Source organism: Archocentrus centrarchus, chromosome 5, assembly GCF_007364275.1.
Source record: "Archocentrus centrarchus isolate MPI-CPG fArcCen1 chromosome 5, fArcCen1, whole genome shotgun sequence".
Lineage (NCBI taxonomy): Eukaryota > Metazoa > Chordata > Actinopteri > Cichliformes > Cichlidae > Archocentrus > Archocentrus centrarchus.
Window position 1 is genome coordinate 35,207,724 of NC_044350.1, and position 25,956 is coordinate 35,233,679.

At 43.9% G+C, this 25,956-nt stretch overlaps 2 protein-coding genes and 1 long non-coding RNA gene across 4 annotated transcripts in view; 2 read left to right on the forward strand and 1 right to left on the reverse strand.

The window, feature by feature from the left end:
• The first annotated feature begins 1,733 nt into the window (after nt 1-1,733).
• arhgef3 (Rho guanine nucleotide exchange factor (GEF) 3) lies at nt 1,734-21,649 on the forward strand. 2 transcript variants are annotated; one of them, XM_030729290.1, is made up of 11 exons: nt 1,734-2,159; nt 3,214-3,276; nt 13,114-13,221; nt 13,989-14,243; nt 14,410-14,472; nt 14,565-14,661; nt 15,553-15,629; nt 15,729-15,986; nt 16,412-16,582; nt 17,104-17,293; nt 18,444-21,649. In XM_030729290.1, exons 1-11 carry the CDS (start codon nt 2,127-2,129, stop codon nt 19,109-19,111), a joined length of 1,983 nt encoding a protein of 660 aa, XP_030585150.1. In that variant the 5' UTR covers nt 1,734-2,126; the 3' UTR covers nt 19,112-21,649. The 2 variants fall into 2 exon arrangements, with proteins under 2 accessions (XP_030585150.1, XP_030585151.1); XM_030729291.1 differs by lacking the exons at nt 1,734-2,159; nt 3,214-3,276 and adding an exon at nt 9,393-10,098.
• On the reverse strand, nt 16,846-25,372 carry LOC115780230 (uncharacterized). The gene is made up of 5 exons (XR_004019967.1): nt 25,179-25,372; nt 19,743-19,867; nt 18,946-19,175; nt 18,416-18,823; nt 16,846-17,229 (listed from the first exon to the last, which is right to left on the reverse strand). It is a non-coding gene; the product is annotated as an uncharacterized LOC115780230 (long non-coding RNA).
• tasora (transcription activation suppressor a) overlaps nt 24,096-25,956 on the forward strand; it is a 29,999-nt gene continuing 28,138 nt past the window's right edge. The window contains 1 exon segment of the mRNA XM_030729315.1: nt 24,096-24,606. Within this exon segment, the coding sequence (XP_030585175.1) occupies nt 24,339-24,606 (268 nt within the window). The 5' untranslated portion in view covers nt 24,096-24,338.

The following is a 25,956-nucleotide window of genomic DNA, read 5'->3' on the forward strand; positions in this document are numbered from 1 at the left end:
TTATTGGTAGTCATTAGCATACTGATATCATCAGCCTGCTGCTGGGAGACATTTGAATTTGGAAAAGCTTTCAGATGAACACCCGGGAAACCCTAGTGGGCCACTTTCCCTCAGCAGACCCTCCCAGCTCGAGAAGCTGCCGATTTGTTACGGACGTCTGGGTTCAGCCTTGGAGAGCAGAGGAGCATCGGCTCGGAGTTCAGGCTCCTCCTGTCACAGTTAGGCTGAGGTTTAATGCTGAAACTCTTTAACAACGTCCAGAGTACAAAATCCAAGGTCAGCCCTTAATCCATGATGTGAAACACCTGGAAATCAAAAGGGGGCGGGCACACAGCAGGCAGGGAACACAGACGACAATGCAACAATGAACAGAAGAAAACTGAGAGTTTAAATACACACAAGGTGATCAGGGGGAGGGGAGACAGCTGGGGGGGGGACAGGTGGACCAAATGAGACTAAAGACACAAAGGAAGCTAAACTGAACACAAAGCACAGGGAACACGGGACTGTCAAAATAAAACAGGAAGTGAACAAACAAGACACAAATGCAAATTTGACACCACACGAGGAATCACATACACACTGAGGAAAACAGACACAAGAGACTCGACACAACGAGGGAGGAACACTGAGGTAAAACACAGGGAGGACTAAACTCTGAGGCTACTGGGAACTTAAGGATACATGAAACAATAAACCAAGAATAACCCAAGAAGGAACAATAATAACAATAAAATCCTGAACGAGCCACTGATCATAAGAGCAAATAAACTGGTGCTTTAAACTAGGAAACAAACTGAAGACTTGAGCAATAACTGAACATCACAACCCCCAAAACTGCAAACACTGGCTGAACCACCCAGGACCATGACCCCTCCCGATTAAAGGAGCCAGCTGAGGCTGCTCAGGCATCTGACCTCAATGCGTCCTGGACGCCTCCTAGGCGAGGTGTTTCGAGCATATCTGACATGTAGAAGAACCCGGAGAACCCCAGAACCCGTCTCTCAGCTGGATCAGAAATGCCTCCATTTGTCTTCCAGCTGGAGGAGGTGGTGGGAGAGGGAGCTCTGAGCTCCTGTGCTTAGGCTGCTGCCTCTGCCGATGGAGAAGTTAAAGGAGACCTATTTATATTGTTCCTCTGTTACTCTGCTGGAGCAGCTTTGCATGGCTCAGGGTTCAGGCACTGCTGGCTGCTCTGCAGCAGTGTTGTTCACTGTAACCACCAGCGGCTGAATTCTGTTTAATAATATATTTAATATCACCAAGAACTGTGAGCAAATGTTTACATGCAAAAGCAGAAAGCAGTTAAATATTTTTACTGATCAGCATATTTTCATTTTCTGTTTATCAGTTTATGTTTTAGTCTGTTTGATTTTCATTTCATTTGTACTTTTTAAACTGCTGACTCTGAATTATTTGCATTAACAAACAAAATTTACATTTTCATAATTTGATGTGGAGACAAAAAGATGCTAAATTCATAATTTCCCATGATTTTGTCGGGATGTTTTTAAAATAAATCAGCGTCTTTGTGTGTGTTTGTCACCGCGCTCCTTCAGCTCCTAATTATAGACGCCTCGTTTCCCCCCAACATCCGTCACTTCCTGTTTGTCCAGTGGGAACCAAGGAGACACACACACACACACACACACACACACACACACACACACACACACACACACACACACACACACACACATACACATACATTGTAAAGGGTTCCTGTTCCTGAGGGTCTGTAGATCCACTCAGGAAGGTGGTGAAGTTGAGGAGGCTCAGACGGAGGCTGAGGTGGTGAAGAACGCTGGAGGAGCGAAGCACAGCGGGAAAAAGGAGGTCAGATAAAGAGAAGAGGAGGTGCAGAAGGAGAAGCCTCTGGAGTAAGAACCTGAAGAAATTTAAAGGAACGAAAGGAATAAAATGTGACTGTGAAGGAGTCGATTCACGGGAGGTGGGAGGAACAAAGGGGAAATGATTTCAATGCTGGGCAGCATGTGAAGAGGAGAGAAAAGAGGGCGAATGTGACTTTGGGGCAGGAGGAAAGGAACCTGGAGGAAGAGAGAGGAGGACAAGGAGCAGCAGAGTTGATTCATTTGAACCGTGTTTGAGGAGCAGATCAAATCCTGATGATGGGCTGCTGCTTATTTGTTTATTATCGGGTGAGTGTGAAGAATCCCTCTGATCAAGAACCTGCAGTACCACTGTCGTCCTGTAGGTGGGATGTGCTTCTGGGTTTGTGTCGTGTGCCATTTTTACAGTACTTAAGTAAAAGCTACTTCACGTAGCTGTTTCCCTTTGCATGACCTTCTTCTAAGTGGGGCTGAGAGTCTGAAAGGGTGGAGCTGGACTTAGTCCCCACTTCCAGGTGGGCCCATCCCTGTCTTTAATGAAGGTCTGGCAACAAAAAACAAGAAGCTGACCTCTGACCTCACAGCAGCTGATTTGTTAGCAATGTGAAAACTTGCTGGTGAAATGTCATGAAATCTTGATATGAAATGACTCACAAAAACATAAAAATGAGTTAAAAAACATAAAAAATGAGTTCAAAATCCGGTGTGCTACAAATTAAATGTCAGATTGCATTTGTGGATAATGAACATAGACTGTAAATAAAAGACAGACTTAGGTTTCAGGTTCGAAAAGTTAAGCATGTGCAGAAGTGTCTTAAACCTGCATTCTTCTAATGGCCAGCAGGGGGAGCACTGCTGAAGAAGTCCAGTTGTACAGAAGTTGATGAGAATCTTTGAATCTATTGGACATCCCTCATCCCTCCTCCCTCTAACAGAAACAGGAACGTCCAATCAGCATCCACAAAGACTGCAGTTAAGATTGTTTAATGGAAACAGCATCCACTGCATTTCAATCTCATTTAAACTTCCCTCAGAGGAAAGGAAATGAGGGACTTCCTGTGCCCCCCAAACACAGTGATCAGAGACTCTTTCTGTGCACTGCTCAGTGGCACCGAGCCGTGACGTACATACATAAAAGCAGACATTAGTTATTGTTGCCCCGGGTTTGGGCTTACAGGTCACTGTCTGCAGACAGGGATGAAAAATAATGATGATGTTTAATAAAACGCTGAGCTGAAGAGTGCATGGAGCTGTGGGGTCGGGATCCATACCATAAAACTTTCAGATTATATTTGGGTGATTTTAATAAAGAGAAACAGCTGCTCTGTGACTGATGCTCGCTGTGTGTTATTGTGTTTTGCAGAAGAAGAGGAAGCAGGCCAACAGAGATGCAGACTCTCTCAGCCTCTGCAGCCTGGAGATCAATGTGAGTGCAGCTCCTCCTCAGTGTGCGCTCAGACTGCCTTCCTGACTGTGGGGGCAGCGTGTTCACACCTTTAAAACAGGCCAACGAAGGTAACATTCCCAACATGGCCGAACGCGTTCTGTCCCGATGGCGGCACAACGCTCAGGAAGAGTTTCCGTCCGCTGTCATCATCACATGTGGAACACAGAGGAGGCCGTAAATGTGGAAGCTTTCACAAGGCAGACCTCACCTTTGTCATGCTGTTTATCATATCAGCTGGTTTAGCTGCTGCATTTACGACTGCAAACCACACTTTATATATACACACACACTAACATCAGTATAGAGCCCTATAGAGTACAGTACCTCAGCCCTCCTTGACAGACTGCAGGTACATTTAAATGAAAAACTCAAAGATGTTCAGTATATAAGAGATTTTGTATACTCGTGTGTATACAAAAAGCATCTCTTTTTTTTAAATTGTATCTTTTTCTAACGTGGTAATAAAACCTGAACATAAAGGAGACTTTTATGTTTTATCTGCAGAAACAGAAAATTAAAGATGAGCTGTCAGATTTTACACTGATTTCATCATGCACTCGAGCACCATCACAAACAGCGTGCAGCTCTTCCTTCAGGGTTCACCTGAATAAAAAAGAGCCTAATTCATTAAAACCACCACTGTAAGGCACAGCTTTAGTTTTTAAGGTGGCCGGTTTGTGTTTATGGTGTGTAGTTGGCGAGTGTTTATAGAGAAGTCAGCGTCCTCCGTGCAAACTACACACCTGCAGGAATCTGCTAGTGACTGAAGTAATCACAAGGAGGTTTCAATGCAGCGCCATCTTTGGGGCTGATTTCACTTAGTAACTGCCAGCAACCACTTGCCAGCTGGTTGGGGAATACTCAGCCTTCCCTAGTGGCCCTGTGGGGCTGAGACCTGAGACACAGAGTGCTCATTTCCACCTGCATATGCTCATCTGGACTGTGCTCTAGCAGCCTGGTATGATTCACTGTTTAAAATAATCCTAATCGATCGTACGCCTAACGAGATGTTCTAGCTCCTCCTCTTCTCATTAAGCCAACTTTCTTCTTATTGGCTGCCCCTCACACAACAGATTTGAACAGTTAGGGCTGAGATCACACTGAGCCTGAGGCACACAGGCTGACCTCATTATTTGACACTTGGTTACCATGAGCATCCATCATTGGAATAAATCAAACTTTATAGGTCATATAGTTATGACTGGACATTTCTTATGTTTCTATTTGTTGTGCTTTGATTTTAAATACATTTTGAATAACTTTAGAATTAAAACATGATGTAGACAGAGTAACAAAACAAAATCATGAACTAAATAAACTGTAGTTTCAGGTAAATGATGGTTATCATTAGTTCAGTGAGACAGGATGACACTAATTAACTGTCGGTCATTGTTTTTGTATTGAGCAATAATGATGACAATGAAAGAAATATTGCAGGAAAAGTGCAGACCTTTGTACACTGAGTGTGGATCATTGTATGGCAGACCCTCGGGGGGCCTCAGCCCTCGTGTTGGGCCCCTCCTCTTGTATTTTTAGCCCTCTGCCAGGAGCCTGTTCCTTCCTGGGCGTTTCCCCCTCTGCTCGCTCTAACACAGGATGTGCACACTCCAGCAGGACAAACAGACCCAAACACACCATCAGTCTTACTTTGTTCAAACCAGCACTGACAGATACTGAAGCAGGAATGAGTTACACACTATTGTTTCTGTGCTGTCGCTCAGTGAATCACACACGGCCGCATTGTTTTCTCACTCAGACTTCGGGACCCACAGAGAACTTTATCTGATTTAATGGACACGTGTGGGAGCTCCGGGAAACGTGCTTTGTGTCAGTGCTTTCCCCTCCTCGGGGTTTCTACCTGGTGTTCTTATTATTTTGTAATATAGATTCATTTAGGACAGTTTTCAGGTGTTTTTACCTGACTTGATTTTTATATTTTTATAGATCCAATGCGTTTCATTTAAGAGGGAAATAATATTGTTGTTTGTTTTTTCCAGTCTGTTGGATTTATTTGATATTGGTTACTTTAAGACATTAAAGCTACCGAGAGGACAGAAACAGCTTTAACAGCTGCTGAAACTCTGATATTGTTTTGCTTACATGAGCAGTATTTACATTTGGATTCTTCATGTATACTTTGGTGCTGATCAGGCAAAGGTATGTTTTATTGTGTTGAAGGCAGAAAGGCCTGAAGCAATAAAAACAGTAATTCATTTTTGGTTTGACCATGTAAATTTATTGTAATGTTCAGTTTAACTTTATTTAAAGGCGATGTTTTTGCTTTACCTTACAGTACATCTACAGTGTAATATAATAACTACACAGATCTGATATATTTAGTGTGTATTTGGGTTCTCAGCAGGTGCTGAGGTTTAGCTTTTACATGATTGATCTGCTCACACATGTTTTTAGCACACAAAGCAAATTTTTAAACCTGATCTTATGCAGCTGATCATCCACGTTTAAATGCAGCAGAGCGTTATAATAAACTGGATACTGTTAAAGTTAAAAGAAAGATTTTTCAAAAACCAAACAACAACAACAGGTAATAAAACGCACACGTGACTGTCAACATCAGCGAGCAGTTCAAAAAGTTAAAGTCAATAAAAATGTAACAAAATAAACAAAAATCATAAACTGACTCAATTCAGTTTTATTTATATAGCACCAAATCAAACAGTCGCCTCAGGCTGCTTTATACTGTAAAGACCCTCCAATAATAAAAGCCCCACAGTGAGAGCGACCCTCTGAAACCTCCAGCAGATCCAGGGTCAGTACTTTTATTACCTCTATGATTTTGATTGAAATGTTGCAGTAATAATGAAATACTGTGGGAGACAGTTTTAGATCATTGAACATTTGTTTCTATAAAAGTCACTGTGAGAAAAATTAAGCACTATTAAAAATCTTCAACATTAAAGTAATAAAATATAAAAACCTGAATTAACAGTGTGAAGGATGTGAAGAGGACTACAGCTAAATATTTATCTCGTCATTGTTAATTAATGTGATGATATATTTAGAATACAGAATTATTAAAGCTTTGAATGATGATATTTTTCCTCTCAGACTCATTAGTTACACTGTCAAAATAACTTTTAACATTATTATTTATGAACACTGTTTCCATATTGTTGCCACACTCGTTGCTGCTCTGCATGGAGCTCAGGGGTTAAAGGCTGCTGCTGTCATTTAGAGTTATAACATATTAATTGTTTCTGTTTGGCATCAGACTTGGATAGATTTATTTCACTTGTTAATTAAAACGCCTCCAGCTCAGATGGTATTGACCAGTGACTGATGCGGTTTAGTGACCTCACAGCAAACTTGTGCTGTTTGATTATGATGCAAAGAGCAATAAGATGTGTTTACTGACAGCGAATAAACAGCTTTTTATGTTAGAATAACTTTTTAGATCATTTAAACTGATGTGACATGTGGTACAGTGGGATGTTTTAGACTGTGTGTCACAGTTAAAGGAAACAGCATGAGTGTGATAAACAGAATCATTGGTGACCTAAGGGTTAAATCTGATGAGTTAATACTGCAGAAACAGGATGTGATGTTTCTGACTGAAATATGTGATATGTGGAGTATCCAGTATAATCCTCATGTTTGGCAGCAGTTTTAACAGATAATAATTTATGATCTGTGTGTCAGAGTGTCAGTTTCCACCTGTCCATGTCACACCTCTGTGAGGTTTAAAGTCGATGTGTCAGAGTGCAGATGAAGTGAGGTTTGAGTGAGTTCCTCTCTGGGCGTCTGTGAATGTTCTCCTGTTTACACAGAACCGTTTAGTCACAGCTTTTGTTAGCTGACTGAGGCGCCGGCGCTGAGACCAGTCACAGGTCTGAGACCAGTCACAGGTCTGAGATCAGTCACAGCTCTGAGACCAGTCACAGGTCTGAGACCAGTCACAGCTCTGAGACCAGTCACAGGTCTGAGACCAGTCACAGCTCTGAGACCAGTCACAGGTCTGAGATCAGTCACAGCTCTGAGACCAGTCACAGGTCTGAGACCAGTCACAGCTCTGAGACCAGTCACAGGTCTGAGATCAGTCACAGCTCTGAGACCAGTCACAGGTCTGAGACCAGTCACAGCTCTGAGACCAGTCACAGGTCTGAGACCAGTCACAGCTCTGAGACCAGTCACAGGTCTGAGACCAGTCACAGCTCTGAGACCAGTCACAGCTCTGAGACCAGTCACAGGTCTGAGACCAGTCACAGGTCTGAGATCAGTCACAGCTCTGTCAGGATGTCTGTGCATATTTAAAGTTGCTGTTTTAGTGGATGCAGTGGGATTATATATGAACCCAAAGCTGACCACAGATCAGTCTCACAGACCACTTCATATTAATTCTTATTGGTGAAAAATGTAATCAGTCACCTCAGCAGGCACATACAGTCAGGTATACAGCTTATTGCCTTAATCAGAAATGGATGATGGTTCTTCCTGGAGTCCTGGAAGGGGGGGGGGGGGGTAGTCCACTTTGTGGCATGAAGTGAAGCAGGACGAGTAAAAGGGTCTTGATCATAAATGAGGGAAGGGTGGAGCAGGAGATCGATGGGCTGACGCCCTCAGCAGTGATGAGGATGCTGTGCTGGTCTGCTGTGGTGAAGAAGGTTCAGGTGTTGATTTACTGGTCGATCTCACTCATGACTGAGAGCTGGAGGTAGTGACCAAAAGAATGAGGTCACAGATACGAGAGGCGGAAATGAGCTTCCTCTGACTGGCGTCTGAGCTCAGCCTCAGAGGAGTACAAACTGCTACTCCTCCACATTAAAAGCAGCCAGACGGCCAGAGGAGGTGGTTCGAGAATCAGACACATTCCTCCATGGCGCCTCCTAGGTCAGGTGTTTCAGGCATGTCCAATCTGGACACTCTGGATGGGTTATGTCTCTCAGCAGGCTTGGAAATGCCTCAGCGTCCCCCTGAAGGAGCTGGAGTTGGTGGTTGGTTGCTTAGGATGTGGATCAGTGAGAGAAGAAGGATGGAAGGATGAAGGAAGTCTTCATCGGCAAAACGTTGCTCATTAGTCGTTATGCTGTAGCCGCTTTAATTGGATTAGCGTTGACTGCTGTTTATGACTCCATATCTTTGCTGGTGTGGCTTCAATTATAAATGATCTTATTTGTAAAACACAGATCATCTTGGACACACAGGCCTCACCTGTGTTCCTCAGCCTCATACAGGCTGGATAAATATTCGGGAAAGGCCGGATTTGGCCCATGGCGCACGGTTCATACCATAAAAATTAGAGTTGTTGATTTAACATAACCTTCAACAGTTTGCAGTCGATGTTAAATCAAAGCATCGAGCGAGTGTTGTGATGTTTGTTTGTGAGTCCCCAGAGTGGAGCTTAATAAACACACTGACCCCGAATGTAAAAGCAGGACAGCGCTGTGGCTGCCTGCAGGCAGACTGGCAGAGGAAGCTTCCCAGAACCACCAGCAGTTCCAGTCAGGGATTCATTTATGTTTATCCAGATCAGAGAAGCCATAATAATAAACTGATAATCAAGATCGTCAATATTAACTTTATATAGTTACACCTTTATGCCCAGCATATAACATTTACACATTTAAATACATGTCAGAGAAATAATAAGTGCATTTACCAAAATCTTGTTCGTGTTATATCTTTATACATTTTGAAGTGTTCTGCTGGTTTTTAGCTTTCTTCTGATTCTGCTAGAAGATCTGAAGGTTTTAAGGAGGAAACGGTGCATTTGTTCAGGGCTGTTGCAGAAACTCTGCAGTGGCTCATTGATGTGTTTTAGCTGCTCAGCACTGATATACGAGGGTGTGGTGCACACCTGTGAGGATGACCACATCGGTGTTGCTCCTGGTCATTTCTTGGGATTTGTTGACAGTGGAATATATATACATATATATATAAAATAAAAAAGGAAAGGGACAGGCAGAGAGATGAAAAGTACAGGAGAAAGAAAGAAAGGAAGGAAGGAAGGAAGGAGGGAGGGATGGAGGGAGGGAGGGAGGTGAAGTGTGTGTGGGTGAGCCAGTGAATAAGTGAGTCAGTGACAGAGAGGGGGGGGGGGGGGCGAGTGAACAGCTGCCACTGAGAGAGGTCACAAACAGAGGATTGTGAGATTCGCTGCATGGTCTCAACTCCAGACTAAACTTTTCCTGGATGATTTTCCGGGAACAGAACTGAATCCGGCCTCTTTCTGGACTCTTTTGTTCGAGGTCCGATGGCTCCGCTCTCAAACCGAAGCCCTGCCGGAGCAGCGAGTTTAGAAGCTCTGCTGAAAGTCGGGCTCTCTTTCTGAACACCGATCGAGTGCTTTCATAGACCAGCCTGTTTACAGCTGGTACTGTTTCCAGGGCTTGTAAGGGGACTATCCTCCTACCAGCATCTTTCTGTACCTGTCCCACAACTCCACTGGTCCCACTTTGTTCTGGTTTCGCTGCTTGGATGAGGCACCGCTTCAGCACTTGATGCAAACATGGACTCCTTCTGCTGGTTCAGCATTATTTCTGAGCACTTTTGTGCTGCTGAATTGTTCTCTGCAGCTGTACTAAAATAATAACAGTACCAAACTGTCTCTAGAGTCTGAGTCACTCTGGATCTTCTGCTGTTCTCCTGGACCTCAGACTCCCAGGCTCTCTGCCAGTCTAAAATATTTATGGACGCTCTCTCAGGACTGGGAAAAGTCCAGATCGTGTGCTGGACTTTGGGGTGAGCAGTATGGTGGCGGGGCAGGGACCCCTCGGCCTGCTGGCACAGCGGTTTAACTCTGGATGCTCTGTGGAGAACACCAACATGGGGAAAGAGGTGGAGGTAAGATGGAGTATTTACACTTCTGTCCAGCCTGGTTGCATTCAGTCGTGTTAGTTTGAAGGGAATTTGATTTTTTTTTTTTTGTTATGTTTTATTTTCATCAATCAAATTTAGTATTTAGGACGTGTGTGTTTATCACAGAAATCTTTAAAATGAAGCTGCAGTTCCTCTAACGACCACTTGAGGCAGTGACGTCTCTAACTGGGCCATTTTACTACGTCTGTGCTGTTAGTGCACTTTGGAGCATTTTTAATAGCTGATTATATAATAATAACTTCATAATAATATAATAACAGGGCTCAATATGGAGATAATTGCTCTAACACAGTATTATATTCATATGTTAATTAGCTGTAATTAGCAGGCGTCTGTTCATACTAACTGATCTAACTTATCACCACCACATATGAACACAAACCAAACTGTGGTCACCATCATGCTGTCGTTCATGCTTCTAACCAGCAGCACACAGACGAATGGGTCACATCATTTTCTGTTACATAAACTGCTTTAACAGGACCGTGAACAATATGATGTATTTATCACCTTATTCATGTTCACATATAGACTTATCTGTAAGCTAATTAATCTTAAACAGCATCTGGCCTGAATGAGTGTAACTAGCAGTTTAGTGTCATATGATGTAATCTGATTGTGTCTAATTTAATCTGTCATGTATTCTGATTTAAATTAATCAGATATGATTTAATCTGAATTACATTTAATGTGATGAACAGAGTTACAGGCTGAATGAGCAGTGAAACAGTGATATTGTAACACTATTATGAGCACTGAGCCCACTGACTCATCACATTACTGTCAGTGAGGAATGAGGTCATTAAACAGTGACTTCTCTGTTTGTCAGGGGGAAGTTTAGGGTTAAAAACCTGTATTTTCCTGGGTGCTCTCAGGCACCAACACAGACTGTAAAAATATAAAATATAATGTCACAGTTCAGGGACTCACACTGCAGACCTGAGCCAGCCTGCTGTGAACTTGCTGTAATTAGATAAGCAGCTGTACTGAATTGATTGCTGTCAGTTTGAATGAGCTGAAGTGCCATCACACACAAAAGCCATCACAGCGTCCGATGGAAACTTCACAGAGCGATAAACAGATCAGCTGTGATCCAAACTGAACCCAAATCTGTAAAGCCGCCCACCAGGAGCCCACACTGACCCTGACTCAGCACTGACTCAGCACTTTTGGAGAAGTCACTGAAAACTGGGGAAACTCTGTTTTCAGATTTGGAGGGCGACCTTTGACCAAAGGAGGAAAAAAAAGATCTCAGAGGCTGATTTATTTTTACTCATCTGGATCCTTAGAAATGATGGTTCCTGTAGGTCAGCTGACTGTGGGCTGCCGGGCAGAGCGACACACACACACACACACACATTGATTTACTGTAAGTCTACACTGAGGCCAACCCAGACGAGTCCACTGCAGTGACCCCAGGTGGGCTCCAGGTGTCCCCGTTGTGGCGTCCTAATCAGGCCTCTGAGTCTCTGTGTTTGCAGACTGACCTTTTTAAGCTTATGTTTATTTAAATAGACCAAAAAGATATAATTTACAGCACATTAAATATTTTAACCAGAACCAGACTCATGACTCTTCCTTCCTGGTTAAGAAGGGGCACCAGCAGCTCTACTTTCTCAGGAGGGAGTTCTCAGTCTTGAACACCAATGTCAGGTGGAGAGAAGGGTGTAGGCATGAGATTACTATTGGGGGGGGGCACACATCGGAAACCTGACAGATCTGTAAATACTCTGAGCAAAGCATAAAAAAATGCTATTTGATCTTTTAGTTTCTTCTTTTTCAAGTGTTTCTTGGAAAAATAGTGTTGTGTACACCTATTATTGTACGTATAATTTACATATGCATATGTTTTATAATCTTAAAATCAAGTATTTTTCTCCTCCGTGGTGTAATTTTTGGGTGGGACAAATGCGCCTGTCTCCAATATTGGACACACACACACACACACACACACACACACACACACACACGTCCCCCCCCGGTTCCTACGCCTATGGGTGGAGGTGTGCTGTGCTCCTGTATCACTCAGCAGCTGCTCTGCGGCAGAGAAGAAGGCTCTGCTGAAAGCTGCACAGAGGACCATCACAGACATAACACCCTGCTCACCCAGGGAGGGGGGCAGACCGTGCAGAAGCTGTTCCTTCTCCCTCTGCTTGTTTCTGTATGATGTTGTGTTCTCATTCTCGTTGGTGCTAAACCATGGATCCAGCAATCATGTTGGATACATGTAATAAAAATCCATGAGTCCTTGAATCCTCAGGGATGCTGAGAGAGGACAGGGCAGAAATACAGGCGCCAAAAAGGACTGACATGTGATAATGAACACATGGAGAGCAGGCCGTGACCGAGATAAGGGACGGTTATCTCAGTGACCACAGTGTCTCCTCCCTCCTGATGACATCACAGGTTCTGACAGATGGCAGGTTGCCAAGGCTCCAAAAACTCAGATTACACAATAAAAGTATGTGTAAGCAAATATAAAAGTATCTTATCAAACAACCCGAGGTATTTCCTCTTGATATAAAAGATCATTTCAGATATGTTCGGTAATATAATTGATCTGTGGTTAGTATTTCTAAGGCATGGATGCTGCAGTTTACCTGATAACATGAAGTTCAGCCTCAGGGTAACAGAACAGTTGTGATCTCCTGATCTCACACAGTGACTACAACAACAGTCCTGTTGGGCGTGTGTGCGACAGAGGCTGATGTGGAAACATGACTGTGTGTGCGATAAAGTCTGGCACTGAGGGGAAGACTTTGAGTCACGCTATTGTTTCAGATGTCAACAGAACAGTCGGCTTTCCCGCATCACCTCAAACATTTGCACACACAGACCCCAGACTGGCTGAAAACCAGAACGCTGTCGGCTGATGCCGGTGTGTGGGCCATAAATGGTTGTCCTTTTTAACCCTTTTGAATCCCAGGTGTCCTGTTTTTGTGTAATAATGTGAACATGTGACTCTGCTCGCCCCCCCAGGAGCCCAGCACCAAGCGCAGTAAGCCCTTATCCCGGGTGGCGTCTCTGGCCAGCCTGCTGCCGCCTGTCAAGACCACGCCGCTGAAGAGGATTGGTCAGACACTGCAGGTGAACCACCAATCAGATGTCTTCATTTTTTTTGGATTTGGTCCTTTATGATAGGAAATGAGACCGAGTCCTTTCTGTTTCCCACGTCCCTCGTTTCACTGTATTTATTTATTTAAGGACATCTTTGATGAACTGCACTCGTTCTAATGGCATGAAGAAGTCTGGATGATATCGATGTTTATGAGTGTGTCCAGAACCCTCAGCTGGACTTCACTAACAACTGGGTGACATCACAGTGGCTGCGTCCAATAAGGGGCGAGCTAGTCTGCCCTGGAGGAGGGCGATTAAATATAAATAAGATTTACTGCTGCAGTTACAGCGGCCATGGACAAAAACATAATATGTTATTGTTTATTTTTGTTGGTCCTTCTTTTATATACAGTCTGTGGTCCAAATACTTTGTTGTTGAATTTGTGAACATGAATTCATGGTTGTGTGTTTTGGCCCAGGACACTCTTAGAGACAAAGGTTAAAAAATGTTTGGCTCTAACCTGCTGTCAGGTCACTGTAACTGTAGTTCACTTCTCCCCCATTTTTTGTTTTTATGAACACAACTTTGTGCCTTCAGTCTTCACCTTTTGTACCGATGAGTAAACATCACAGCGTTCGGCGTGGGAAACCTGGGACTCATATTTAAGGGAAAATGAAGAGATTTTAACTTCCAGAATCCGGGACACCAACAAAAGCTTTAAGCCACAGATGCTGAAAACAGCAGAGTTAAAGAAAGCAGAAATAAATGGGTTTTAAACGTGTCTCTGTCTCTGCAGCGCACCATCACTTTCCGTAATGAGAGCCGGGCGGAGAGAACTGCTCCTCGTCATCCTCCTTCCTCCTCCTCAGTGATGAAGGCACGTGTTACAGCGACACTCTCCAGCCCTTCGTCCTCCGTGACCACCCCGAGGGTTTCCACGGCGGCTGCTCCGGCCTCCAAGCGTCGGGACAGCAAACTGTGGAGTGAGACGTTCGACGTCCGACTGGGAGCGGCGCAGCCCCTGAGCCCCAAGGAGATAAAACGACAAGAGGTAAAAAAAACACGCTGAATTTGTATCAGTTTATCAAATGTCTTCAGTTACATGGTTACAATATTATCATTTAAAGAGTGGAAAATAGTCTCAACTATGATCAAACATATGCTATAAACCCCAGAGGCCTGAACCAGTCATTCATTAACTCCTCCTCCCTTTGCAGGCTATATTTGAGCTGGCTCAGGGCGAGCAGGACTTGGTGGAGGACCTGAAGTTGGCCAAGAAGGTGAAGAAACACTTTGACTGTGTTGATGAAGAACCCACCTTCCTCCTGCAGTTTCACGTTCTCACCTGCATGTTTTTATGCGTGTGCTGTAGGCCTACCATGACCCGATGCTGACCCTGTCCATCATGACTGAGCAGGAGCTCAACCAGATCTTTGGTACCCTGGAATCACTGATCCCTCTGCATGAAGGTAGGAGCATGTTTTAATTACTATTATTCACATTATCATGGTTTCACAGGAATCATCTGCATGATCTCCATATTTCTCCTGGGCGCTCCGGCTTCTTCCAGCAGGTTAACTGGTGGTTTTTAAAGGGACCTTTCATGTGATGATGAAGGATTTTTGGTCTGTCTGAACTGGATAAGCAGTTTAGGATCGTTGAACTTTCTGTAAAGTCTAAAACTAAAGGAGAAATGACTGCAGACTCCTAAAGACCTGAACAGTTCACATTCGCCTCTTTAGCTTCTCATCAGGCCTGATTAGTGTTCAGGTGAGGGAGACGTTGGATTCAGGTTGGCTGCTGGTTTTGGACACCAGTCAGCACACACGCTCTACTGTGACTTAATTTATGCAGGTCGGCTGTCTCAGTATGACTCGATGCCATTAAAACACCCTGTAGGAGCCAGGCTTGCTGTGTGTGTGTGTGTGTGTGTGTGTGTGTGTGTGTGTGTGTGTGTGTGTGTGTGTGTGTGTGTGTGTGTGTGTGTGTGTGTGTGTACTGCATTGGCACCTGGGGTGGGGGTGTGTCACTGTGGGTGTGTTTTGTGGTTATTTGTAATAAACCTGTTCACGGGGTGATGCTGGAGTAATAGTGTGGGGTGAGCTGTGGGAGTGAAACTTTCTGCTGACATCTTTGTATTTTTGTGAGTTTTAATATATATTTGCATGGACATTTTTATTGGTGCTCCGTCACCGCTAAGACCAATAAAGGTATCAAACGAAGTCTTGAAGTAACTGTGTTTGGTGTGTGTGTCAGCAGTTTTCTCCCATGTGTAGCCCACGGCAGCTCGTTGGTTTTGAGGGTCATTATTCCCACTCTGACTCCTCTCTTCAGAAATAAACCTCCCCGTCTCTCCTCAGACTTGCTGAGTCGCCTCCGCGATGCCAGAAAACCCGATGGGTCCACAGAACATGTAGGACACATCTTAACTGACTGGGTGAGTGTTTTCCCAGTCAGCAGACAGATGTGATATCAGCTCTTCACAGGGTATTTCTAAGCAGGTGTGCGTCTTTGTGTTGTCTTTGTGTCGCTCCAGCTTCCCTGCCTCTCCGCCTACACGCCGTACTGCAGTAACCAGGTCAAAGCCAAGGCCTTGTTGGACCAGAAGAAGCAGGACCGGCGAGTCCAGGACTTCTTGCAGCGCTGTCTCCAGTCACCTTTCAGCAGGAAGTTGGACCTGTGGAACTTCCTGGACATCCCGCGCAGCCGGCTGGTGAAATACCCACTGCTGCTCAGGGAGATCCTGAAGCACACGGCCAACGACCACCCGGATCGGCAGCACCTGGACGAAGCGGTGAGGAAAACTAACATCACCACACCTTATCAGGTGGGAGCACCAGGCAAAGGCTTTAAAAAGGCGAATACTAGTTCCTCAGAGCAGACACGCTTCAGGACTCACCTTAATCGCAAAGACAGTAACGGCAGCGAGGCAGGAGCATCTTGGCTGTGGAGCTCTGTGACGGCCCAAAGGCTGCAGGCTGGGGGGGGTGTAGCTTTGACATTTGAATCTGCATTAGGCTGAAGTCAAAGCATCTCCATTATTTGCAAAAGTAAAAGTTTCTTTGTTTCTTCAGACAACTTCACAAAGTCAGAAAAAATGTGGTTTTCATCTTGAATCTAACCGTGACAGCGATCCTGAGAGCAGGAAACGCGAGCTGCAGGAATCAGTGGACCGCATTTGTTAACTGATAACCGCGTGTGTGTGTGTCTGCCCCACAGATGCTGATGGTCCAGAGCGTGGTGGCGGACATCAACAGGCGAACGGGAGAGTCGGAGTGTCAGTACTACAAGGATCGCCTGCTGTACACGGAGGACGGACAACGGGACGAACTCATCGACCGCTCCAGAACCCTGAGCTGCCACGGAGAGCTGAAGAACAACAGAGGACTCGTTAGTACATTTCTACAGTTAACCCCCCCCACACATTCCTTTAGCTTTGAACACAGATGCCTCACTGTTCATCCTTCTGTTTGTGAGGAGAAGCCAATCAGAAGAAAGAAGTCTTAAAGGGGGTGGAGCTAAAGCTGAAGGGCTGCACCAAGGCTCAGGATAAGATAAATATGGCTTATTTTGAACTGCCAATCATGCAAAGCTACTATAGTAGAGTGCAGAATAGACCCCTCAGTAAAAACATCAAATAAACTGTTGCCTTGGCTGAAATCCTCATAGATTTTAGTATCAAATTAAGTAAATGTCAGCATCACTGATTAAATCCAGTCAATAAAGTTGGTTTATTGTCAATTTATCTATGTTACAGATGCATTTTCATAGCATGGGTGAGCTTTTTGAGAGTGTTTTTTCCCCACTTTCATCAACCTTGCTGTAAATATGGCCTTTTATAGTGTTTTAATATATTATCTTTATTCATTGGGTGGAAAATGAAATACTGCTCTCTGTCATTCTCTTTCCAGAAACTTCACGTGTTCCTTTTCCAGGACGTCCTGGTCATCACCAGATCCATGTCGCTGAGCGAGCAGCCGGTCAGCTATCAGCTCTGCCGCCAGCCCATCCCCATCCGTCAGCTCGACCTGGAGGACCTAGCAGATGGAGAGATAAGAGTGGGCGGGTCCATCAGAGGGGCCTTCAGCAACAATGAGCGGAGTCAGTGCTCGACACAAAGCACACAAACTACAAACACACAAGCTTCAAATCAGTTTAGTGTCTTAATGCTGCAGCATACAGTTCTGTTTAGACTGATGATGATGATGACGCCTCTGAGCACAGCTGGTGCTACAAAAATGTTTTTTTAGTTTGGTGAAGTACAAATGATCTATGCTCCCCAGACGGTCGACCTGCGTCCCCGTCAGATGGTCTGGTATGCTGATCAGTGCTGGGCCTCACTGATCCTGTGAGCAAGCTGGAAAAAGACCCAACAGCTGCTGTAATGAATGAAACCAGAGGAGGCCGACAGATTCACACCAGCAAGTCCAGCATTTTTCAAACAGAGAGCATTCAGGGAGAGTGTGACCCAGGCTATTTTACTGTAGCTACAGTTTACAGATGTCCCCTGAATGTGACACATTCAAAGGAAGCCGACTATAAGGACACACTCAAAGGCAGCTCATCCAAACATGAGTTTCATTTATTGGATGACTATAAGACAGAAAAATGCATTAAGCTATATAAAAGCTTGTTGGTAGAGCTACGAATGTAAGAAACATGTGCAGCGTTAGACCATCAGAGTGACGACCTTTGGAATAAGGTAGAACTTTAGACCTGCGTTATCTTTTTTCAGCCCCCTCACAGCCCTCTTTAAACCTGGTTTTAGGGTTGAAGTTACAGTTAGGGTTTGGGACTTAGTTGTGATGGTTAAACTGGCAGACTGGTGCACTGGCTGGAGTAATGTGGATGCTGTACTGGTGGGTGGATGGATGGATGGCTAAGGTGCATTAGTGTCAGTGAATGTCCTCACAAAGAGAGCCGAATAAAGCACACCTGTGTGTGTGCATGTGCCCCTCCCCTGCACACGGAGTGGAGCGACAGTCACTGCAGACGACCTTCTGTCCAAAATACTGTCACCTTTTAATTGAATGACCTCCTCATGTGCTGTGCTTTTGTTTGATGTTTTATTTTAAAATCTTCTGAAAAGCACACGTCCTGATCATGATTATTTAACATAAATGATTAGATTAGATTAGATCAGGTTTTTAATCTTTCAAATACCAGTGTATACATTCACCGTATATACACATTAATACTTGATGTCTGACCCTAATAACCAACCATGTCTTCTGTTTTCTCCTCCTCTCAGCAAAGAACTTCTTCCGGGTTTCGTACCGCACTGGAGGGCAGCTGCAGAGCCACTGCTTCCAGGCCAGCGACGCCTTCAACAAACAGCAGTGGATCAACTGCATCAGACAAGCCAAAGAAGCTGCAGCGCTGACTGTGGACCAGCCGTCAGAGATGGGACAGTGTCCAGAGACAGGGCTCAGTGGACAGATAGGGCTGAGTCCGTGCAATGATTCAGGGAATGAAAAGGGGCTGTCGGGGCAGATAGAGAAAGGGCAGGGATTGGAGGGAGAGGTGAGTCTGCATGGAAAGGAAGAGCTTGGACTGATTGATGGGGGCGGCTTGAGTTTAACTCGAGAGATGATGACGAAGGCAGATTTGGGTTTCCACGGTGAATCAGGGCTGGTGACCGGTGAGACGGAGACAGGTGTGGAGGTAGGGAGAGAGCAAGGTATCAATGAGATGGGAGCAGAATCAGGAGCCACTGCAGACTTTAAGGTGGATGAAGAAGGACAGACACTCACCGAAGGTGATGATGCAGTTCGCATTTCCCTCTTCTCATCTCCTGGTCCCAAAGGAGAGAAGGATGAGGTGATGGAGGAGGAGGAGGAGGGCAATGCTGAGGAGGAGGGCATGGACACTGGCGAGATGGACTTGCTGCAGAGCGAGGAGCTCATCCACAGGTGCTGATAGGACGACACCTTACCTGACTGGAACTGCACTCAATCAAACATGGGATTCAGCGATGATGTAACTGACAAACAAACCCAAAGAAACATGTACAATCAAACTCAAGTCACATGACCAAAGGTGCTCACTGCTCTTAGGCTGCTGCTCAGAAACAAGGCTAAAGGGGCAAAAACCTGTTATCGGTGTAATTATGAGTGGGAAAAACTGTCGTCCTCCTCAGAGTGTCCTCGGTAATATTACTGTAATGTGTTAAATAATAGAACAACAACCACTGAAATCTCCTTTTCTAATCATACATGATAAAATATACATTTACATGTTTCAAAAGTTCCCATTTCTCAGTTTCTACATCCTTGTTTCCTCTCCTTGTGTCCTCTCTTGTCATCAACCCCTCCCATCAGAGACATCCTTCAGTGCAGTGTACTGCCATTCATTTCCTCACTGTGTGCATTATGAAGGACTCAAAATAAAAGATGTGTGAGTTCCCTGAAAGGTGAAGTCCAGGAGAGAAGATGTGGAGCAGTAACATGAATGTGCTCCATGTGAAATAAAGGAGGCTGCTGTTTCTGATGAGGACAGAGGAAAAGGTGACAGCAAACAGTATGTCAAGGAAATGAGTCAGAAAGCACACCTCTTCCACACAGGAGGAAACTGGCACTGCCTTGCAGTGAGAACAGTGTCAGACGGGCAGTGGGACCCTCCTCTCCCTCATGTTAAATAGTCCCTGGTTGAAGTGCTGCACCCATTCTGGTCAGCCTGTAGACACCAAAATAAAAGCCCTGGTGAGTTTAGAGTTTTGATTGTGTTGGAAGATTTGAGGAAATGAAAGGCCTTCAGAGAAATAGCCCTACAGTTGGTAAATGATGGGAGCACAGCTTGGCCATGTGACAGGAACTCCCAGGCTGCAGTTAGTCATGATGTCATGCTTGTGACATCCTCTCGTGTATTATTAGTCAAAGTTAGTCTACACACCAATTCTGTTGTAGAGATTGAGTAGAGCCACAGACTGTATATAAAAGATGGACTTTCATTAAACCTGCATTCTTTCTCATTTTCAACAGGGGGCGACTCCTCTGGTTGTAAAAACGATTTTAATCCCCAAACTGAAGGCTTCCTGGATGGCGTGTACCACACAGGAAGCTCTCATATTTCTTAGATAATTCTATTTAAAATGCTCCAACAGTGAAGGTGTGCAGGAACACCTGTCAATCAAAAGCCCTGCTGAACTGTTATGAAGGGAGAAACTATTCACATTGTTAATATGCTTTTTTTAATGCTGTAAAGTGGAGCATTTTTACATGGAAATCTACGGGGGACTGATTTCCTAGCCTCAAGTGGCCATCAGAGGAACTGCAGGGTTTTTTTTAGTTCTGTCACCTGGTCAGTCGTCTCCTGTTTTAGTTTTCTGGTCAGGTGTAGGATTACTTCCTCCTCAGTTAGTCATTTAAATCGCTGTGTTTCATAAACTGTTTAAATGGTGTCTGAAAACACTGGAAACACACGGCTGTAATTCTCTTTTGATGGGTTAGCAGATTCTATTTATCATATATCCCAACAGCTCTGCTGTAGCTTCACCACAAAGCTGCTGCAAACTGAAATGCTCTGCATTCAAAGTTGTGTTGAAGGAGGAGCCTGTTGTGTATGTACTGTATGTATATAAATATGTATATGAAGTATATGTGTGAGAAGGAAAAAAGCCAAGCATTACTGTTTATTATATATGTGCTACATGCTACACATGAAATATGATTGCAATGTTAAGAATCAGTTCTGAAGATGCTAATAATGACATCTACACTACTGTGCAAAAGTCTCGAGCCACCCTTCATTTCTTTATATTTTACTAGGGAAATGGGGGGTAGGTGCAGTGATTTACATGCATGGACATGCAGTACCTCAGGCAGGAACAGAGTACACAGTATTTGGTGTGAACACCTTTATCCTTCAGCACAGCCTGAACTCTGAGGCAGCTTTTGCTTTAAGCAGTCCTCAGGAATCGTTCTCCAGTCAAAGTTCTTCTTTGGGTGTTTTTGTTCTGGTCATTTTATTTTTTGTAGATTAAGTAAAAGAAATGGGAACAAATGCTATATTTTTGCACCAGCTGCTAGTAACAAAGTATTTAAAGAGACTATTTAAAATTGGTTCTTTGCAAATAGACACAACACTGGTTCATCCTTTGAGTTATGAGCCTTTTTTATGCTTGAATCATGGGTCAGTGTTGAGTGACTTAACAAACAAATAAAAAACTTTAATCAGAAAATGGTCAGGTACAAGGACTGGACTGAAAATGATTGAAATAGCAGCCGGTGTTCAAAGGAAACATTCGAAAGCCCTTCAGAAAGCCTGGAGACCTGCTGCTCAAATGCAGTTTGAGAAAAATACATCTGGCTCAAAACTTTTGCACAGTCCTCATATAAGGAGATTTGAACGTCTCAGCCTGGAGAACACTCACTCTGTTTTATAACAATGAAAAAGGTGGTGTTTCAGCTGAAGTGTTATTGTGAGGACCAAAGCATCAATAAATTGTTTTAATACAAAGTGTTATTGTTGGTCTGAAAAATGCAGCATTAACAAACATCCAAAAACAAAACGAAAACAAGTGTGGCCGGGCACAACAAGTCCCGCCCTCTGAAGACGTTTTAGCTGATTTGAATGTTTTCCATAACACACAGGTCCTCTTGTCCATGCCCTTTGACCTTTACCTGGAGGTCAAGCTCGCCAAAATCCAAACGTGTCCAAGATTTTCAATAGATCCATTTGTGTTGTGAATTTGAACCTGCTACTTCACATCGTTCTCGAGTTACTGTGTTAACAAGATTTTCAGAAAAGCGACCTATGACCTCTGACTTTGATCCAATTATGGCTAAAATGTAATCAGGTGCTCTGGGATCAATGTCTATGTTTCCTCCACCCTGAGGAACACCTCTGCCACTGAAACAACAAACGTGTGCATTGATTAAGGTGGGATTTTGGCAGGTGGGGAACTGTGAACTCTGAGCTCAGTACACACTGATCAGCTGAGCTCTGCTGCTGGTTCTGAAGTTTTCGGCTCTGTGTGGATTTACCCAGCTGTATTCTACATGCGCCATCATGGCTGCTTACCAACACTGTTCAGCAAGATAGTCGTATAAAGGTAGAATCTGATAATAATACAGAATAATAAAGAATAAAAATCACAGCCAAAAAGTGATTGTAGCTTCTCCCTTGTGACAGGAGTGTTGTTTCTGCCTCAGAATTACTTCATATCATTTATGAGAGGTGTGTTTAGGAAACATTAGGCCATAAAGTCATTTTTACAACTGTTTAAATACAGACTGTCATTTTTTGGCAAATACTGGAAAATGATGTTTTGGCACAACACCGGGATTTCCTTTTTGCGCATGCACCAAGACACTCCAGCATGGCCCATTACTGCAAACTAATGTTTAGCAATATTACAAATGAGCGAAGCCTCCACTGTTCATCACAAACTCGGAATATCAGGAAATAAAAGACATTTCACAGCCTGAAGTTACCAGATAAGCTCAGAAAGGCATCATGCACAGTTACACTGTCTGATAAAATAACAATGATATACGGGAAATATTTAAAAACTAAACTCTCACTATGACATGAACATCACTCTTATTTCTGCCTTGGGGAAAAAAACGAAAGTGTATCTTCAGACAGCGAGAGGCACAGAAACAGCCGGTGTGTTTGTTTGTGTCATTTGAGCTCGTTTGCATTTCAAATTTCAGTAACTGCCAGTAACAGCAGACCCGTTTATGCCCCCCTGCAGCTGCGCTGCCTCGATGGCGGAAGTCCTTTATTGCCTGTCCGTGCGAAAGCACGAACAACAGGGATGTGCAGGAATAAAGGTGCTGCATGCAGGCCGATCCTCGCTGCAGGAGGACTTGGGGGGTGGGGGGTGAGCACGGCAGCCTGCTGTGAATGCAGTCAAAGTTTGCGCACGGGCAGCATTGTGTACCTGCACACAGATACACTTTCACCTTTCCTTTGACTGGCCATCGTGGTGACTGGTTCACACCTTGAGGGTGAATCCAGGACAGCCCTTAATAAAGATAACGACAGTTCTGGGACATTACAGCAGACAGTGTGCAGGGGCCATTTACAACACTGTATATATACATATACATTCATGCATAACGTTCCTCTCACACATGCACTGTTACCAAAACACTTTATAATCACTGTAATAAGGTGCTTCTGAATAATTTAGTCTATCATTTCAATATTCAGTAAGCATCTACTCTCACCAGGTATCATCTGAATTCGCACCACATCTGAGGTGGGCACAGGGACTGATTATAATAGATGCCTGAATCATTTTAATAAATGTGTAAATTTCTTTCCAAATTAACCTTCTAAAGAGAAGCAGATTTTTCTTAAATTTGCAGTGATTTGTTTTCCCCAGTTTTCTATTTTAAGCAAATTTGCTCTTTTTTAAAATATATATATTTGCAGTTTTCCACATAAATGTACATGTTTTTCTCCTAAATGTTTAATTTTTTCCTTGTAAATTTGCCAGTTTTTATGTACCGTAACATTGCGATTTTTTCCTTGTTAATTTAACGTCTCTTATAAATTAGCTTTTTTTCATAAATTGCACATTTGTTTTTTTGTTCTTGTAAATTTGATGGTTTATTTTATAAATTTATTTTTCCCACAAATTTGCCAGGTCTACTGGTTCTTATAGATTTGCCTTTTTTACTAGTGTTTTTTAAGTTTGCATTTTTTTTTTTGTGTAAATTTAGCATTTCTTGTAATTTTGCAAATTAATAAATGAATCAATAAATCTAAATTTCTCATAAATTTGCCATTTGGTCTCCTAACTGTTTTTTTCTCTAGAAATTTGCCGGGCAGTGTTTGTACATTTGTCAGTTTTATTTATTTTTGTCAGATAAGTTTTTCGGTCATATTTTTCAGAAATAATTACAGGTCTTGTAAGTTTACGGCTTTAACCCCCCCGCTCTGCTTCCACTGAAGCCGGAGTGAAACTGCAGGGGAGGGCGCAGAAGATGGCAGCATTGAGTTAACCAGGCGCAGCTGGATCTCAGTGAAGAAGAACTGCGCTCACAGGAAGCATGGTGTGGGCTGTGTGCTGCTCCGACTGCCTGCGCTGCGGGCTCCGGAGGTAACGGTGGCGTCATCGCGGGACTGTAGCCGAGACAGGGTGCCGGAGTGACGGTTGTGAAGGGACTCGTCGGTTAGGTCCAAAATACACACAATGGACGACAACAGTCTACCCCGGAGGGAGGCATGTCGTCCGAGGAGGGTCTCTGCTGCTGCGGAGCTTGGAGCTAATGTTAGCCTGCAAGATGGCGAGGTGATCGACCTAACCTCTCCCAGAGAAAGTCAGCCTGGGGCGGACAGACCGGGCGCTGCTGGCGGAAGGATGGAGAGGAGGAACTCGGCACCGCAAGTGGTCCATCAGAGGCATATGCCCATGGAGCCCTACAAGTTCCACATACCGAAGAAAACTGAGGAAAAGAGAGGTGGGCCTTTCTCTGTGCATGTTGGGAAAATTACAGAATGCCTTTCAGGACTTTTATATGTTAATTTATGAAGATTTTTTCTAATTATGCTTATTTTACACCTGAAACAGCCCTGAAGCTAGCAGCGGTAAAGTTCCATTATCGGACAGCTGATCGTCCATTCTCAGATAACGCTGTTTTCTTGCTAACATCGCACAGTATGACTCGTATTCACAAATATGCGTGCCACATGTTTATCGCCACTATCACGATAAATTTTAGTTGTGTTAAACTTCCTGTAAGCTGCGGTGTGTTTGCGGACATGCTAACGCAGGTGAGGGATGCTAGGAGCTAGCGCTTTTAGCCAGTAACCGTTAACTACGTGCTTGTAAGTGATCCGCGGGGGTTTAATCTCACTTGGCAGTAAACTGTAGGCTGTTTGTGTGTGAAAGTAAATATCCGCGGATCCATCTTCGGCTTCTTTAGCTGCACTTAGCCTTTATGTTGACTCCAGCTTCTGCTAACGAGGATTAGCTAAAGCGAGGTAACCGCCTCCTTGTTTACGTTTCAGTTACAGCGGTCCGAGAGCTCACCTGTACTTTGCGCTTTCTGCTCTTCCGTTTATGGCTTTTGTTGTCGTACTGACCCAAAAATGTGAGTGATAAATGTTTAACATGCGGACATTTTTGTCGTTTTTAACCGAGTCTGCAGCAGATTTAAATGTTCAGGCTGGAGATGAAGCTTCTTGGTGTTGTTTTAGGGGCTGTTGTAGGACTAAAGAGGCCAAACTGATGTCTGTAACATCATCCTTATTTGTGCCATGAGTAAAACCAGCCAACCACAAGCCTTTTATCCAGACAGCTCTGCAATCACAACTTCACATCTCTTGGATGTCAAATATTCAGTGCATGCTTTTTTTTTTTCGTCACGCAAGGATTTTTCACTCAGGGAATGTTAAAGGATGCCAGTGTGCATCTGTTTTCCATGTAGGGTAAAGCGCCCACTATCCCATCCATCCCATCCTATATGTGAGGAGGATGCACAGCTTTATCCTCTGTGGAAGTGTTTTTGCCTTCAAACTATAACAGAAGCGTGGCACAGCTGGAATTTACTAACTATGGAGGATAACCACTCCTTTCTGTTTGTAAGTTTTTTCAGATGTACTAGGATGTGAAGAGAGGGAAGGAATCAAGGATGTACAAACTGGGAAATTAGAAAGGGGGGAGGTAGGAATGCACCGGTCTAAGTTTTGCCAGCCTGATATGATAGCAGTACTCAGACTTGGAGTATCAATCTGAGTCCGGTGTTAAATTAATAATCTGTAATCCTGAGACAGTTTATTTACGGCAGTCTCATTTTTGCGTAGGAGTG

Coding starts and splice junctions, on each gene's coding strand:
- arhgef3 (XM_030729290.1), top strand. CDS start 2,127: ATGATGGGCTGCTGCTTATTTGTTTATTATCGG. Junction 14,244..14,409: donor AGGAGATAAAACGACAAGAG/GTAAAAAAAACA, acceptor CTCCCTTTGCAG/GCTATATTTGAGCTGGCTCA. Junction 16,583..17,103: donor TGAAGAACAACAGAGGACTC/GTTAGTACATTT, acceptor TTCTCTTTCCAG/AAACTTCACGTGTTCCTTTT.